Source organism: Cherax quadricarinatus, chromosome 73 (genome assembly GCF_038502225.1).
Source record: "Cherax quadricarinatus isolate ZL_2023a chromosome 73, ASM3850222v1, whole genome shotgun sequence".
Taxonomy (NCBI): domain Eukaryota; kingdom Metazoa; phylum Arthropoda; class Malacostraca; order Decapoda; family Parastacidae; genus Cherax; species Cherax quadricarinatus.
The window spans coordinates 10,398,989-10,412,535 of record NC_091364.1 but is presented as its reverse complement, the minus strand read 5'-3'; the positions used below and the strand labels follow the sequence as shown (position 1 = coordinate 10,412,535).

Below are 13,547 nucleotides of genomic sequence, written 5' to 3'. Positions count from 1 at the left end.
TATGGGAGGCAAAATTTTTGCGATAAAAGCGAGCGGTATGCGGATTGTACGGTATGCAATGCGTACGGTATGCGGGGGTCCACTGTATATGGAATAGGTGGTAAGTTACTTAATGCTGTAAAGAGCTTTTATGAGGATAGTGAGGCTCAGGTTAGGGTATGTAGAAGAGAGGGAGAATACTTCCCGGTAAAAGTAGGTCTTAGACAGGGATGTGTAATGTCACCATGGTTGTTTAATATATTTGTATATGGGGTTGTAAAAGAAGTAAATGCTAGGGTGTTCGGGAGAGAGGTGGGATTAAATTATGGGGAATCAAATTCAAAATAGGAACTGACACAGTTACTTTTTGCTGATGATACTGTGCTTATGGGAGATTCTAAAGAAAAATTGCAAAGGTTAGTGGATGAGTTTGAGAATGTGTGTAAAGGTAGAAAGTTGAAAGTGAACATAGAAAAGAGTAAGGTGATGAGGGTATCAAATGATTTAGATAAAGAAAAATTGGATATCAAATTGGGGAGGAGGAGTATGGAGGAAGTGAATGTTTTCAGATACTTGGGAGTTGATGTGTTGGCGGATGGGTTTATGAAGGATGAGGTTAATCATAGAATTGATGAGGGAAAAAAGGTGAGTGGTGCGTTGAGGTATATGTGGAGTCAAAAAACGTTATCTATGGAGGCAAAGAAGGGAATGTATGAAAGTACAGTAGTACCAACACTCTTATATGGATGTGAAGCTTGGGTGGTAAATGCAGCAGCGAGGAGACGGTTGGAGGCAGTGGAGATGTCCTGTCTAAGGGCAATGTGTGGTGTAAATATTATGCAGAAAATTCGGAGTGTGGAAATTAGGAGAAGGTGTGGAGTTAATAAATGCATTAGTCAGAGGGCAGAAGAGGAGTTGTTGAGGTGGTTTGGTCATTTAGAGAGAAGGGATCAAAGTAGAATGACATGGAAAGCATATAAATCTATAGGGGAAGGAAGGAGGGGTAGGGGTCGTCCTCGAAAGGGTTGGAAAGAGGGGGTAAAGGAGGTTTTGTGGGCATGGGGCTTGGACTTCCAGCAAGCGTGCATGAGCGTGTTAGATATGAGTGAATGTAGACGAATGATACTTGGGACCTGACAATCTGTTGGAGTGTGAGCAGGGTAATATTTAGTGAAGGGATTCAGGGAAACCGGTTATTTTCATATAGTCGGACTTGAGTCCTGGAAATGGGAAGTGCAATGCCTGCACTTTAAAGGAGGGGTTTGGGATATTGGCAGTTTGGAGGGATATGTTGTGTATCTTTATACGTATATGCTTCTAAACTGTTGTATTCTGAGCACCTCTGCAAAAGCAGTGATAATGTGTGAGTGTGGTGAAAGTGTTGAATGATGAAAGTATTTTCTTTTTGGGGATTTTCTTTCTTTTTTGGGTCACCCTGCCTCGGTGGGAGACGGCCGACTTGTTGAAAAAAAAAAAAAAATTCTAGCGGCTTCAAATCAAGCGGAAGAAAGCTGATAGGCCCACATGTGAGAGAATGGGTCTGTGTGGTCAGTGTGCACCACATAAAAAAAGTCCTGCAGCACACAGTGCGTAATGAGAAAAAAAAACTGATCGTTTTTTTGGATTAAAACACCGACTTTGAGGTGTATTTTCGTATAGTATTTATCGATGTATTTGCGTTTTCATGGTCTTTAGTGATAAAATGGAAAACATGTTACAGAAATAGAGATGATTTTCATTACTTTGACGATGAAAACGACCTTGAAACTGAGCTCAAAATAGCGGAAATGTTTGATTTTTACCAATGTTCAGGAGTAAACAAATCACACCACACGTCCAATTCACGTCAACTGGGGAGTCTAATATTCTTTCACTAGTGCACTGATATTATTTATACCATTTTTACAATAATGCAGTAGTCTGCATAACAGTAAATTTTGTATTTTTTTGTATGAATAAAAAATCAAAATAGAAAGCAATAATAATATAAGAGGGGCCTAGAGATGTGACTAATGAACAGAGGATATGTTATTTTAGTGCCAAGAATGTCTACCTTGTTTATTGTGGACCCTATTTTGAAATTGGCATCTTTTTTAGTTTGCGTGAAATTGGCCAAATTGCCAATTTCTGACCACAATATTGGGTAGTCCAAATTGGTAAATGGGAGGTTTCTTGTACTCAGCTGATAGATAAAATGGAGTTCTAAAGAAATAGCTATGAGTTTGGTCAACTGGAACAATGGAATTAGCTGAAAATAGGGCTCAAAGTCGGTGAAATCGCCGATATGCATATGTCGCCGAGACTGCTAACTTTGTGGGAGTGTAATTCCATGAGTTTTCGACCAAATTTCGAACTTTTGGTGTCATTACCATCGGGAAAAGATTCTCTATCATTTCATGATATTTTTTTTTTTTTTTCAAAAATTTAGCGACATAGAATGACAGTTTCAGAAAGGGGCCTGAAACAGTCAAAGGGTTAAAGCGATACAATTTTTTTTTTTCACTTTAAAATGCATATTTTTGATGATATGTTTACACTATCATAATTTTTGTTAGCAATAGAGCTAGGCGTAAAAGAAAATAAAGTAAAATGTGTATACAGTATACTTTTTTTTTTTTTTAACAAGTTGGCTGTCCCCCACTGAGGCAGGGTGACCCAGAAAGAAAGAAAATCCCCAAACAGAAAACACTTTCATCATTCAACAATTTCACCTCACTCACACATAATCACTGTCTTTGCAGAGGTGCTCAGATACGACAGTTTAGAAGTCCCTCTGAGCTGTCAATATCCCAAACTCCTCCTTAAAAGTGCACACATTGTACTTCCCATTTCAAGGACTCTAGCCTGGCTAACTGGTTTCCCTAAATCCTTTCACTAAATATTACCCTGCTCATACTCCAACAGCTCGTCAAGTCCCAAAAACCATTCGTCTCCATTCACTCCTATCTAACAAACTCACACATGCTTGCTGGAAGTCCAAACCCTCATTTACCCCCTTCCTCCAACCTTTTCGAGGACGAGGCCTACCCCTCTTTCCTTCTCCTACAGATTTATGCACTCTCCAAATCATTCTTCTTTGATCCATTCTCTTTAAATGACCAAACTACCTCAACAATCCCTCTTCAGCCCTCTGACTAATACTTTTAGTAACTCCACACCACCTCCTAATTTCCACACACCAAATTCTCTGCTTAATATTTACACAACACATTGCCCTTAGACAGGACATCTCCACTGCCTCCAGCCACCTCCTCGCTGCAGCACTTACAACCCAAGCTTCACGCCCATATAAGTGTTGGTACCACTGTACTTTCATACATTGCCTTCTTTGCCTCCATAGTTAACATTTTTTGTCTCCACAGATACCTCAATGCTCCACTCACCTTTTTTCCCTCATTGGTTCTATGATTAACCTCATCCTTCATTAATCCATCATCTGATACGTCAACTCCCAAATACCTGAAAACATTCACTTCTTCCGTACTTCTCCCCCCCCAATTTGATATCCAATTTTTCTTTATCTAAATCATTTGATAACCTCATCACCTTATTCTTTTCCTATGTTCACTTTCAGCATTCTACCTTTGCACACACTTCTAAATTCGCCCACTAACCTCTTGTATATCTCACTCCAAATTTTTTTCTTATTTTCATAAAAATTTCTTGACAGTGCCTCTCCCAATCTTTCATCTGCTCTCCTTTGGCACTCTCTCACCATTCTCTTCACCTTTCTTTTACTCTCCATATACTCTGCTCTTCTTACAACACTTCTGCTTTGTAAAAACCTCTTATAAGCTACCTTTTTCTCTTTTTTCACACCCTTTACTTCATGATTCCACCAATCACTGCTCTTTCCTCCTGCACCCACCCTCCTATTGCCACAAACTTCTGCTCCACATTCTAATATGCATTTTTAAAACTATCCCAACCCTCTTCAACCCCCTCCCCCCCCCACTACTCGCATTGGTCCACTTTCCTGTCAATAGTTGCTTATATCTCACCCTAACTTCCCCCTCCCATAGTTTACACACTTTCACCTCTCTTGCTTGCTGTTGCTTTTTTCCTTATGTCCCATCTACCTCTTACTCTAACTGTAGCTACAACTAAATAATGATCCAATATATCCGTTGCTCCTCTATAGACGTGTACATTCTGAAGCCTACCCATCAACCTTTTATCCACCAATGCATAATCTAACAGACTGCTTTCATACCTTGTATACTTATTTATCCTCTTTTTCATAAAATATGTATTACTTATTACCACACCTCTTTCTACACATAGCTCATTTAAAAGCTCCCCATTTTCATTTACCCCTGGTACCCCAAATTAACCTACTACTCCCTTCATCCACTTTAACATTGAGAGCCCCAACCACAAGTACTCTCTCACTTGGTTCAAAACTCCCCATGCACTCGCTCAACATTTCTCAGAATCTCTCTCCTCTACACTTCTCTCTTCTCCAGGTGCATAAACACTGTAACCCAGTTTACACATCCAGGCCTTATTTACACCACATAATTCTTGCATTTCTACATTTATATTCCCTCTTTTCCTGTCATGACTTATCCTTCAACATTATTGCTACTCCTTCTTTAGCTCTAACTCTATTTGAAACCCCTGACCTAATCCAATGTATTTCTCCCCACTGAAACTTTCCCACCTCCCTTTAGCTTTAATTTAAAGCCAGGACATCTGGCTTCTTCTCATTCATAACCTCCACAATCATCTCTCTCGTATCATTCACACAACATCCATACACATTCAAATATCCCATTTTGACGGTTTTCTTCTTTTTCTTTTTAGTAAGCTATACGGGAAAAGGGGTTACTAGCCCATTGTTCCCAGCATTTTAGTTGACCTATACAACACACATGGCTTACAGAGGAAAGGTTCTTATTCCCCTTCCCAATGGATATGAAAGGAAAAACAATAAGAACAAGAACTATTAAGATAAAATCAAAGAAAACTCAGAAAAGAGTGTATACATAAACATGTATGTGTAGTGTGATCTAAGTGTAAGTAGAAGAAGCAAGACGTACCTGGAATCTTGTATGTTTGAGACAGAAAAAAGACACCAGCAATCCTATCATCATGTAAAACAAATACAGGCTTCCTTTTTACACTCATTCGGTAGGATGGTAGTACCTCCCTGAATGGTTGCTGTCTACCATCCTACTACCTATACAGTATACTTACTATGTTGAAATATTTGTAGTCTTGATGTAGAGTAAGAGGTGAGTAATATTTATTGTAAGAAGTCAGGTGATGTGGTAGCCCACTCAGCTACCACACCTCACAATCATGTTAATTTGTTTTACTGTGATTGTATATATTTTGTTTATGATGTGTAGCGTGTTTCTTATACAGTGTTTAAAAAAAGTCGTACATGGATTAGTGAAAATGTCTATAATGATTTATGCAACAATTAAAGTTTCCCAGAGTAATAATTATTTACTATTATTATTATTATTATTATTATTATTATTATTATTATTATTATTTATTATTATTATTATTTATTATTATTATTATTATTATTATTATTATTATTGCTGCTGCTGTTGACATATGTACCTTGTTTACTGAGTATGTATATTTCTAACTTGAGCAGTTTTTCTTTTTTACCATATTTTTTCTCCAAATACAAGCTATTATATATTTTTACCCCTTTATTTGCACATTAATTCTTTTGTCACACACATGGGATATACAAGAGGTTCTATATACAGTGGAATCCCAAGTTTCGGCCATAATTCATTCCAGAAAGCTATTCAAGTGCCATTACTGAACGAATTTGTTCCCATAAGGAATATTGTAAATTAGATTAGTCCATTTCAGACCCCCAAAAATACACTTACAAAAGCATTTACAATAATACACTTACATAATCGTTCGAGTTGGGAGGTGGCCGAAACTCTGGGTACCACTGTAGTATATTTATTTCTAGTGTGATGTATACAGGTTCTGTTATAACTCACCAGAGAGTCTGGGGTAGCACTATTATTTATGGTCTTGTAGCTGTAATGCAAACAGTACAGTAGTACTTTATATATGAATGGTAGATATGTTTATTAGACTTAGTGATTTAGACAGGGAAGACAAGTGTTGTGAGATGGAAGGGGGAGGGAAAACAGCATTCTTTCTCTTGGGGGGAATGAGTTTAGTTGATATACATATTATAAACTTACAAATTTCTTAGGGTTTTATGTTGCAATTAATGGTATGGTTCATTCAAGCATTCTTATGATAACATAAGTGTATCTTTATATTTTCAGTTCATGGACTTGTCATCAATATCATTTCCAAGTAAAAGAATGCTAAATAACTTGGCTGCATGGTTCTTAGAAAAGCGTAAATCTGAATTGGATGATTGGCTGCAGACAATCATGGCACCAGCTAACCTTCAGTCTCACCCAGGCCTACAAGAGGCCATCCAGCGCTTTCTTGATCAAACCTCTTATTTCTCTTCACAACCTCAGAATCTTGCCAAAAAGGTAAATGTATAGTTCAAGAGTCATGAACCATACAAATACAGTGGGACCCCCGTATCCGCGGGTCCTGTATCCACCATTTCAGTTATCTGCTGCTTGCCATGGTTCAAAAATAACCCTTAGTTTTGCTTAATAATGGCCTCAAAAGTGCAGTAGTAGTGATGGTGAAAGTTCTTCAAAGCCAAAGAGAAGCCATGAAGAACTTCTGATCAGAGAAAGTGATAATTCTCCACTTATTGGGCATAATTTATCAATTAAACTTAATGCACCTACCATCCGACTTACGACCTGCTCGACTTACGACCACTCGACTTATGACCGTGTTTTTATGCCAAATTTCTGGGAAATAAACAATTATTTGTGTTGTTCACAGTGTTTATCCTAAACCTTACAGTATAAAATACAGTACTAACAACATAAAAAGTAAGGTAAAACATGAAATACCAAAATAAAACAATAAAATAAAGTCATTACAAAAATGTTTTGTTGATATTCAGTAGTAAAGTTCGACTTACGACCATTTCGACTTAAGACTAGTTTCTCGGAACCGAACTCAGTCGTAAGTCTGATGGTAGGTGTAATAGGTATGTATATAAATAAAAAATGACATATACATGTATAGGGTTCATGACAGAAATGTTAAAAGCAGGGGGGGATATTGTGTTGGAATGGTTGGTTTTTTTGTTTAATAAATGTATGAAGTTTGTGGTTATAGGAGGGTGGGGGCAGGAGGAAAGAGGAGTGATTGGTGGAATGATGAAGTAAAGGGTGTGATAAAAGAGAAAAAGGTAGCTTACGAGAGGTTTTTACAAAGCAGAAGTGATATAAGAAGAGCAGAGTATATGGAGAGTAAAAGAAAGGTGAAGAGAGTGGTGAGAGAGTGCAAAAGGAGAGCAGATGAAAGAGTGGGAGAGGCACTGTCAAGAAATTTTAATGAAAATAAGAAAAAATTTTGGAGTGAGTTAAACAAGTTAAGAAAGCCTAGGGAAAGTTTGGATTTGTCAGTTAAAAACAGAGTAGGGGAGTTAGTAGATGGGGAGAGGGAGGTATTAGGTAGATGGCGAGAATATTTTGAGGAACTTTTAAATGTTAAGGAAGAAAGGGAGGCGGTAATTTCATGCACTGGCCAGGGAGGTATACCATCTTTTAGGAGTGAAGAAGAGCAGAATGTAAGTGTGGTGGAGGTACGTGAGGCATTACGTAGAATGAAAGGGGGTAAAGCAGCTGGAACTGATGGGATCATGACAGAAATGTTAAAAGCAGGGGGGGATATAGTGTTGGAGTGGTTGGTACTTTTGTTTAATAAATGTATGAAAGAGGGGAAGGTACCTAGGGATTGGCGGAGAGCATGTATAGTCCCTTTATATAAAGGGAAAGGGGACAAAAGAGATTGTAAAAATTATAGAGGAATAAGTTTACTGAGTATACCAGGAAAAGTATACGGTAGGGTTATAATTGAAAGAATTAGAGGTAAGACAGAATGTAGAATTGCGGACGAGCAAGGAGGCTTCAGAGTGGGTAGGGGATGTGTAGATCAAGTGTTTACATTGAAACATATATGTGAACAGTATTTAGATAAAGGTAGGAAAGTTTTTATTGCATTTATGGATTTAGAAAAGGCATATGATAGAGTGGATAGAGGAGCAATGTGGCAGATGTTGCAAGTATATGGAATAGGTGGTAAGTTACTAAATGCTGTAAAGAGCTTTTATGAGGATAGTGAGGCTCAGGTTAGGGTGTGTAGAAGAGAGGGAGAATACTTCCCGGTAAAAGTAGGTCTTAGACAGGGATGTGTAATGTCACCATGGTTGTTTAATATATTTATAGATGGGGTTGTAAAAGAAGTAAATGCTAGGGTGTTCGGGAGAGGGGTGGGATTAAATTATGGGGAATCAAATTCAAAATGGGAATTGACACAGTTACTTTTTGCTGATGATACTGTGCTTATGGGAGATTCTAAAGAAAAATTACAAAGGTTAGTGGATGAGTTTGAGAATGTGTGTAAAGGTAGAAAGTTGAAAGTCAACATAGAAAAGAGTAAGGTGATGAGGGTATCAAATGATTTAGATAAAGAAAAATTGGATATCAAATTGGGGAGGAGGAGTATGGAAGAAGTGAATGTTTTCAGATACTTGGGAGTTGACGTGTCGGCGGATGGATTTATGAAGGATGAGGTTAATCATAGAATTGATGAGGGAAAAAAGGTGAGTGGTGCGTTGAGGTATATGTGGAGTCAAAAAACGTTATCTATGGAGGCAAAGAAGGGAATGTATGAAAGTATAGTAGTACCAACACTCTTATATGGATGTGAAGCTTGGGTGGTAAATGCAGCAGCGAGGAGACGGTTGGAGGCAGTGGAGATGTCCTGTCTAAGGGCAATGTGTGGTGTAAATATTATGCAGAAAATTCGGAGTGTGGAAATTAGGAGAAGGTGTGGAGTTAATAAAAGCATTAGTCAGAGGGCAGAAGAGGGGTTGTTGAGGTGGTTTGGTCATTTAGAGAGAATGGATCAAAGTAGAATGACATGGAAAGCATATAAATCTATAGGGGAAGGAAAGAGGGGTAGGGGTCGTCCTCGAAAGGGTTGGAAAGAGGGGGTAAAGGAGGTTTTGTGGGTTAGGGGCTTGGACTTCCAGCAAGCATGCATGAGCGTGTTAGATAGGAGTGAATGGAGACGAATGATACTTGGGACCTGACGATCTGTTGGAGTGTGAGCAGGGTAATATTTAGTGAAGGGATTCAGGGAAACCGGTTATTTTCATATAGTCGGACTTGAGTCCTGGAAATGGGAAGTACAATGCCTGCACTTTAAAGGAGGGGTTTGGGATATTGGCAGTTTGGAGGGATATGTTGTGTATCTCTATACGTATATGCTTCTAAACTGTTGTATTCTGAGCACCTCTGCAAAAGCAGTGATAATGTGTGAGTGTGGTGAAAGTGTTGAATGATGATGAAAGTATTTTCTTTTTGGGGATTTTCTTTCTTTTTTTTTGGGTCACCCTGCCTCGGTGGGAGACGGCCGACTTGTTGAAAAAAAAAAAAAAAAAAAAAAAGTATGAAAGAGGGGAAGGTGCCTAGGGATTGGCAGAGTGTGTGTATAGTTCCTTTATATAAAGGGAAGGGGACAAAAGAGATTGTAAATATTTTTTTTTTTTTTATTATCACACTGGCCGATTCCCACCAAGGCAGGGTGGCCCGAAAAAGAAAAACTTTCACCAGAAGGGTGCTTTACACTACAGTTTTTAAACTGCAACATTAACACCCCTCCTTCAGAGTGCAGGCACTGTACTTCCCATCTCCAGGACTCAAGTCCGGCCTGCCGGTTTCCCTGAATCCCTTCATAAATGTTACTTTGCTCACACTCCAACAGCACGTCAAGTATTAAAAACCATTTGTCTCCATTCACTCCTATCAAACACGCTCATGCATGCCTGCTGGAAGTCCAGGCCCCTCGCACACAAAACCTCCTTTACCCCCTCCCTCCAACCTTTCCTAGGCCGACCCCTACCCCGCCTTCCTTCCACTACAGACTGATACACTCTTGAAGTCATTCTGTTTCGCTCCATTCTCTCTACATGTCCGAACCACCTCAACAACCTCAATAAGTTTACTGAGTCGCCCAGGGTGGTACTACTGTCCTGCCAAGTGAGTGTAAAACGGAAACCTGTAATTGTTTTACATGATGGTAGGATTGCTGGTGTCTTTTTTCTGTCTCAAACATTCAAGATTTCAGGTACATCTTGTTACTACTACTTACACTTAGGTCACACTACACATACATGTACAAGCATATACTTACACACCCCTCTGGGTTTTCTTCTATTTCCTTTCTAGTTTTTGTTCTTGTTAATTTCCTCTTACCTCCATGGGGATGTGGAACAGAATTCTTCCTCCATAAGCCATGCATGTTGTAAGAGGCGACTAAAATGCCGGGAGCAAGGGGCTAGTAACCCCTTCTCCTGTATATGTTACTAAATGTAAAAGGAGAAACTTCCGTTTTTCGTTTTGGGCCACCCCACCTTGGTGGGATACGGCTGATGTGTTGAAAGAAAGAAAGAAGTTTACTGAGTATACCAGGTAAAGTGTATGGTAGGGTTATTATTGAAAGAATTAGAGGTAAGACAGAGAAGGATTGCATATGAGCAAGGAGGCTTTAGAGTGGGTAGGAGATGTGTAGATCAAGTGTCTACATTCAAGCATATATGTGAACAGTATTTAGATAAAGGTAGGGAAGTTTTCATTGGATTTATGGATTTAGAAAAGGCCTGTGCTAGAGAGGATAGGGGACCAATGTGGCAGATGTTGCAAGTATATGGAATAGGTAGTAAGTTACTAAATGCTGTAAAGAGTTTTTATGAGAATAGTGAGGCTCAGGTTAGGGTGTGTACGAGAGAGGGAGATTACTTCCCGGTAAAAGTAGGTCTTAGACAGGGATGTGTAATGTCACCATGGTTGTTTAATATATTTATAGACAGGGTTGTAAAAGAAGTAAATGCTAGGGTGTTGGGGAGAGTGGGATTAAATTATGGAGAATCTAGTACAAAATTTGACTTGACAGTTACTTTTTGCTGATGATACTGTACTTGTGGGAGATTCTAAACAAAAGTTGCTAAGGTTAGTGGACGAGTTTGGGAGGGTGTGTAAAGGTAGAAAGTTGAAAGTGAACATAGATAAGAGTAAGGTGATGAGAGTATCAAATGATTTAGATAAAGAAAAATTGGATATCACATTGGAGAGAGGGAGTGTGGAAGAAGTGAATATTTTCAGATAATTGGGAGTTGACTTGTCAGCTGATAGGTTTATGAAGGATGAGGTTAACCATAGAATTGATGAAGGAAAAGAGGTGAGTGTGTGTTGAGGTTATCTGTGGAGACAAAAATCTTTATCTGTGGAGGCAAATAAGGAATGTATGAAAGTATAGTAATACCAACACACTTACATGGGTGTGAAGCTTGGGTTGTAAATGCTGCAGTGAGGAGGTGGCTGGAGGTATTGGAGATGTCCTGTCTAAGGGCAATGTGTGGTGTAAATATAAAAAGTATCTAAAACAGTTGGGATCCTCTCCAAGATACAATACTACGTGCGCAAAATGCCCTTCTCACACTATACCATTCGCTCATTTATCCATACCTCACCTATGCTATTTGTGCTTGGGGATCAACTGCATCAATACACCTAAAGCCAATAACTCAACAAAAACCTGCAATAAGAATAATCACTAATTCCCATCCCTGGCAACACACCCCCCCACTCTTCATAGATCTAAACTTACTCCCTGTTCAGGACATTACACTTACTACCGTGCAGTCTACATATACAGGACCTTAAATTTCAATATTAACGTTGACCTAAAATGCTTTCTTGATAGTTGTGACAGGACCCACAGGCATAACACCAGACACAAACATCTCTACGACATTCCCCGTGTCCGACTAAACCTTTACAAAAACTCAATGTATGTCAAAGGCCCTAAAATCTGGAACACTCTATGTGAAAACTCTAGAAGAGCAGACACATTCATCACCTTCAAAACTACTGTTAGAAAACATCTTATCTCCCTGACACACCCCATCTACTAACTACATAAAAACCACCTGGTGGTCCACATTTACACTCACTCACTCACCCATTTGACTATAAGCACAGAAATACTTATCCTAATCTTAAAATAATTATTCCTAACTAGTCATAAGTTTGCCTGTGATACTCCAATATAGAAACTATGTATTGTGCCAAAACAAAAGCATTCACATTGCTAAACTCACAAACTAGTATTTTTCATTTAGTATTTAGTCACTTAGTATTTAGTCGACTTACTCCACAATTTGTTATAATTTAGGGTTAAGAATTAATCTAAGTTTGCCCGAAATGCCTAGCCATGCTGGGTGTTCTAGTGGCCCCCTCTGTAATTAGTACTTTACTACATGTAAACCACACAATAACCAAAATCTGTAAACCCTGCATTGTAATCCTTATAGAGAATAAACTTTGATTTGATTATGCAGAGAATTCGGAGTGTGGAAATTAGGAGGTGTGGAGTTGCTAAAAGTATTAGTCAGAGGGTTGAAGAGGGGTTGTTGAGGTGGTTTGGTCATTTAGAGAGAATGGATCAAAGTAGAATGACTTGGAGAGCGTATAAATCTGTTGAGAAAGGAAGGAGGGGTAGGGGCCATCCTTGAAAAGGTTGAAAAGAGGGGGTACAGGTTTTGTGTGGGAGGGGCTTGGATTTCCAGCAAGAGTGTGTGAGCGTGTTAGAGAGGAGTAAATGGAGACGAATGGTTTTTGGGACTTGACAAGCTGTTGGAGTGTGAGCAGGGTAATATTTAGTGAAGGGATTCAGGGAAACCGGTTATTATAGATTTAGCCGGACTTGAGTCCTGGAAATGGGAAGTATAATGTCTGCACTTTAAAGGAGGAGTTTGGGATATTGACAGTTTGGAGGGACTTCACTGTCTTTGCTGAGTGCCTCAGCAAAGACAGTGATTATGTATGAGTGAGGTGAAAATGTTGAATGATGATGAAAGTATTTTCTTTTTGGGTCACCCTGCTTCAGTGGGAGATGGCTGACTTGTTGGAAAAAAAAAAATAGGGTTCGCTACTATCCTTGGCTTTGGTATCCACGGCAAGTCCTTGGAACCTATCCCCACAGATACAGGGACCCTACTCTACTTTATACAATGATTAAATTGTTACTTTTAGAAAAAAGTATTTTTTCCCTTCCTCTGTAGGAGAAAGCTAGAGTGTAAAAAAAAAAAATTAAAGCCAGGGTAAAAATTTTATTATAGTTTCATTTTTTTTTTTATTTTTTATTTTTTTTTTTTCAACAAGTCGGCCGTCTCCCACCGAGGCAGGGTGACCCAAAAAAGAAAGAAAATCCCCAAAAAGAAAATACTTTCATCATCATTCAACACTTTCACCACACTCGCACATTATCACTTTTTTTGCAGAGGTGCTCAGAATACAACAGTCTAGAAGCATACACATATAAAGATACACAACATATCCTTCCAAACTGCCAATATCCCAAACCCCTCCTTTAAAGTGCAGGCATTGTACTTCCCATTTCCAGGACTC

At 38.8% G+C, this 13,547-nt stretch overlaps 1 protein-coding gene across 2 annotated transcripts in view; it reads left to right on the top strand.

Moving 5' to 3' along the window:
* Nucleotides 1-13,547, top strand: part of LOC128701167 (sorting nexin-13) — a 102,119-nt gene that overhangs the window by 70,361 nt on the left and 18,211 nt on the right. For both annotated transcript variants that reach the window (XM_070100599.1, XM_070100600.1), the window contains one exon: nucleotides 6,258-6,476. In XM_070100599.1, coding sequence (XP_069956700.1) covers nucleotides 6,258-6,476 — 219 coding nt within the window. The remainder of the gene's footprint in view (nucleotides 1-6,257; nucleotides 6,477-13,547) is intronic.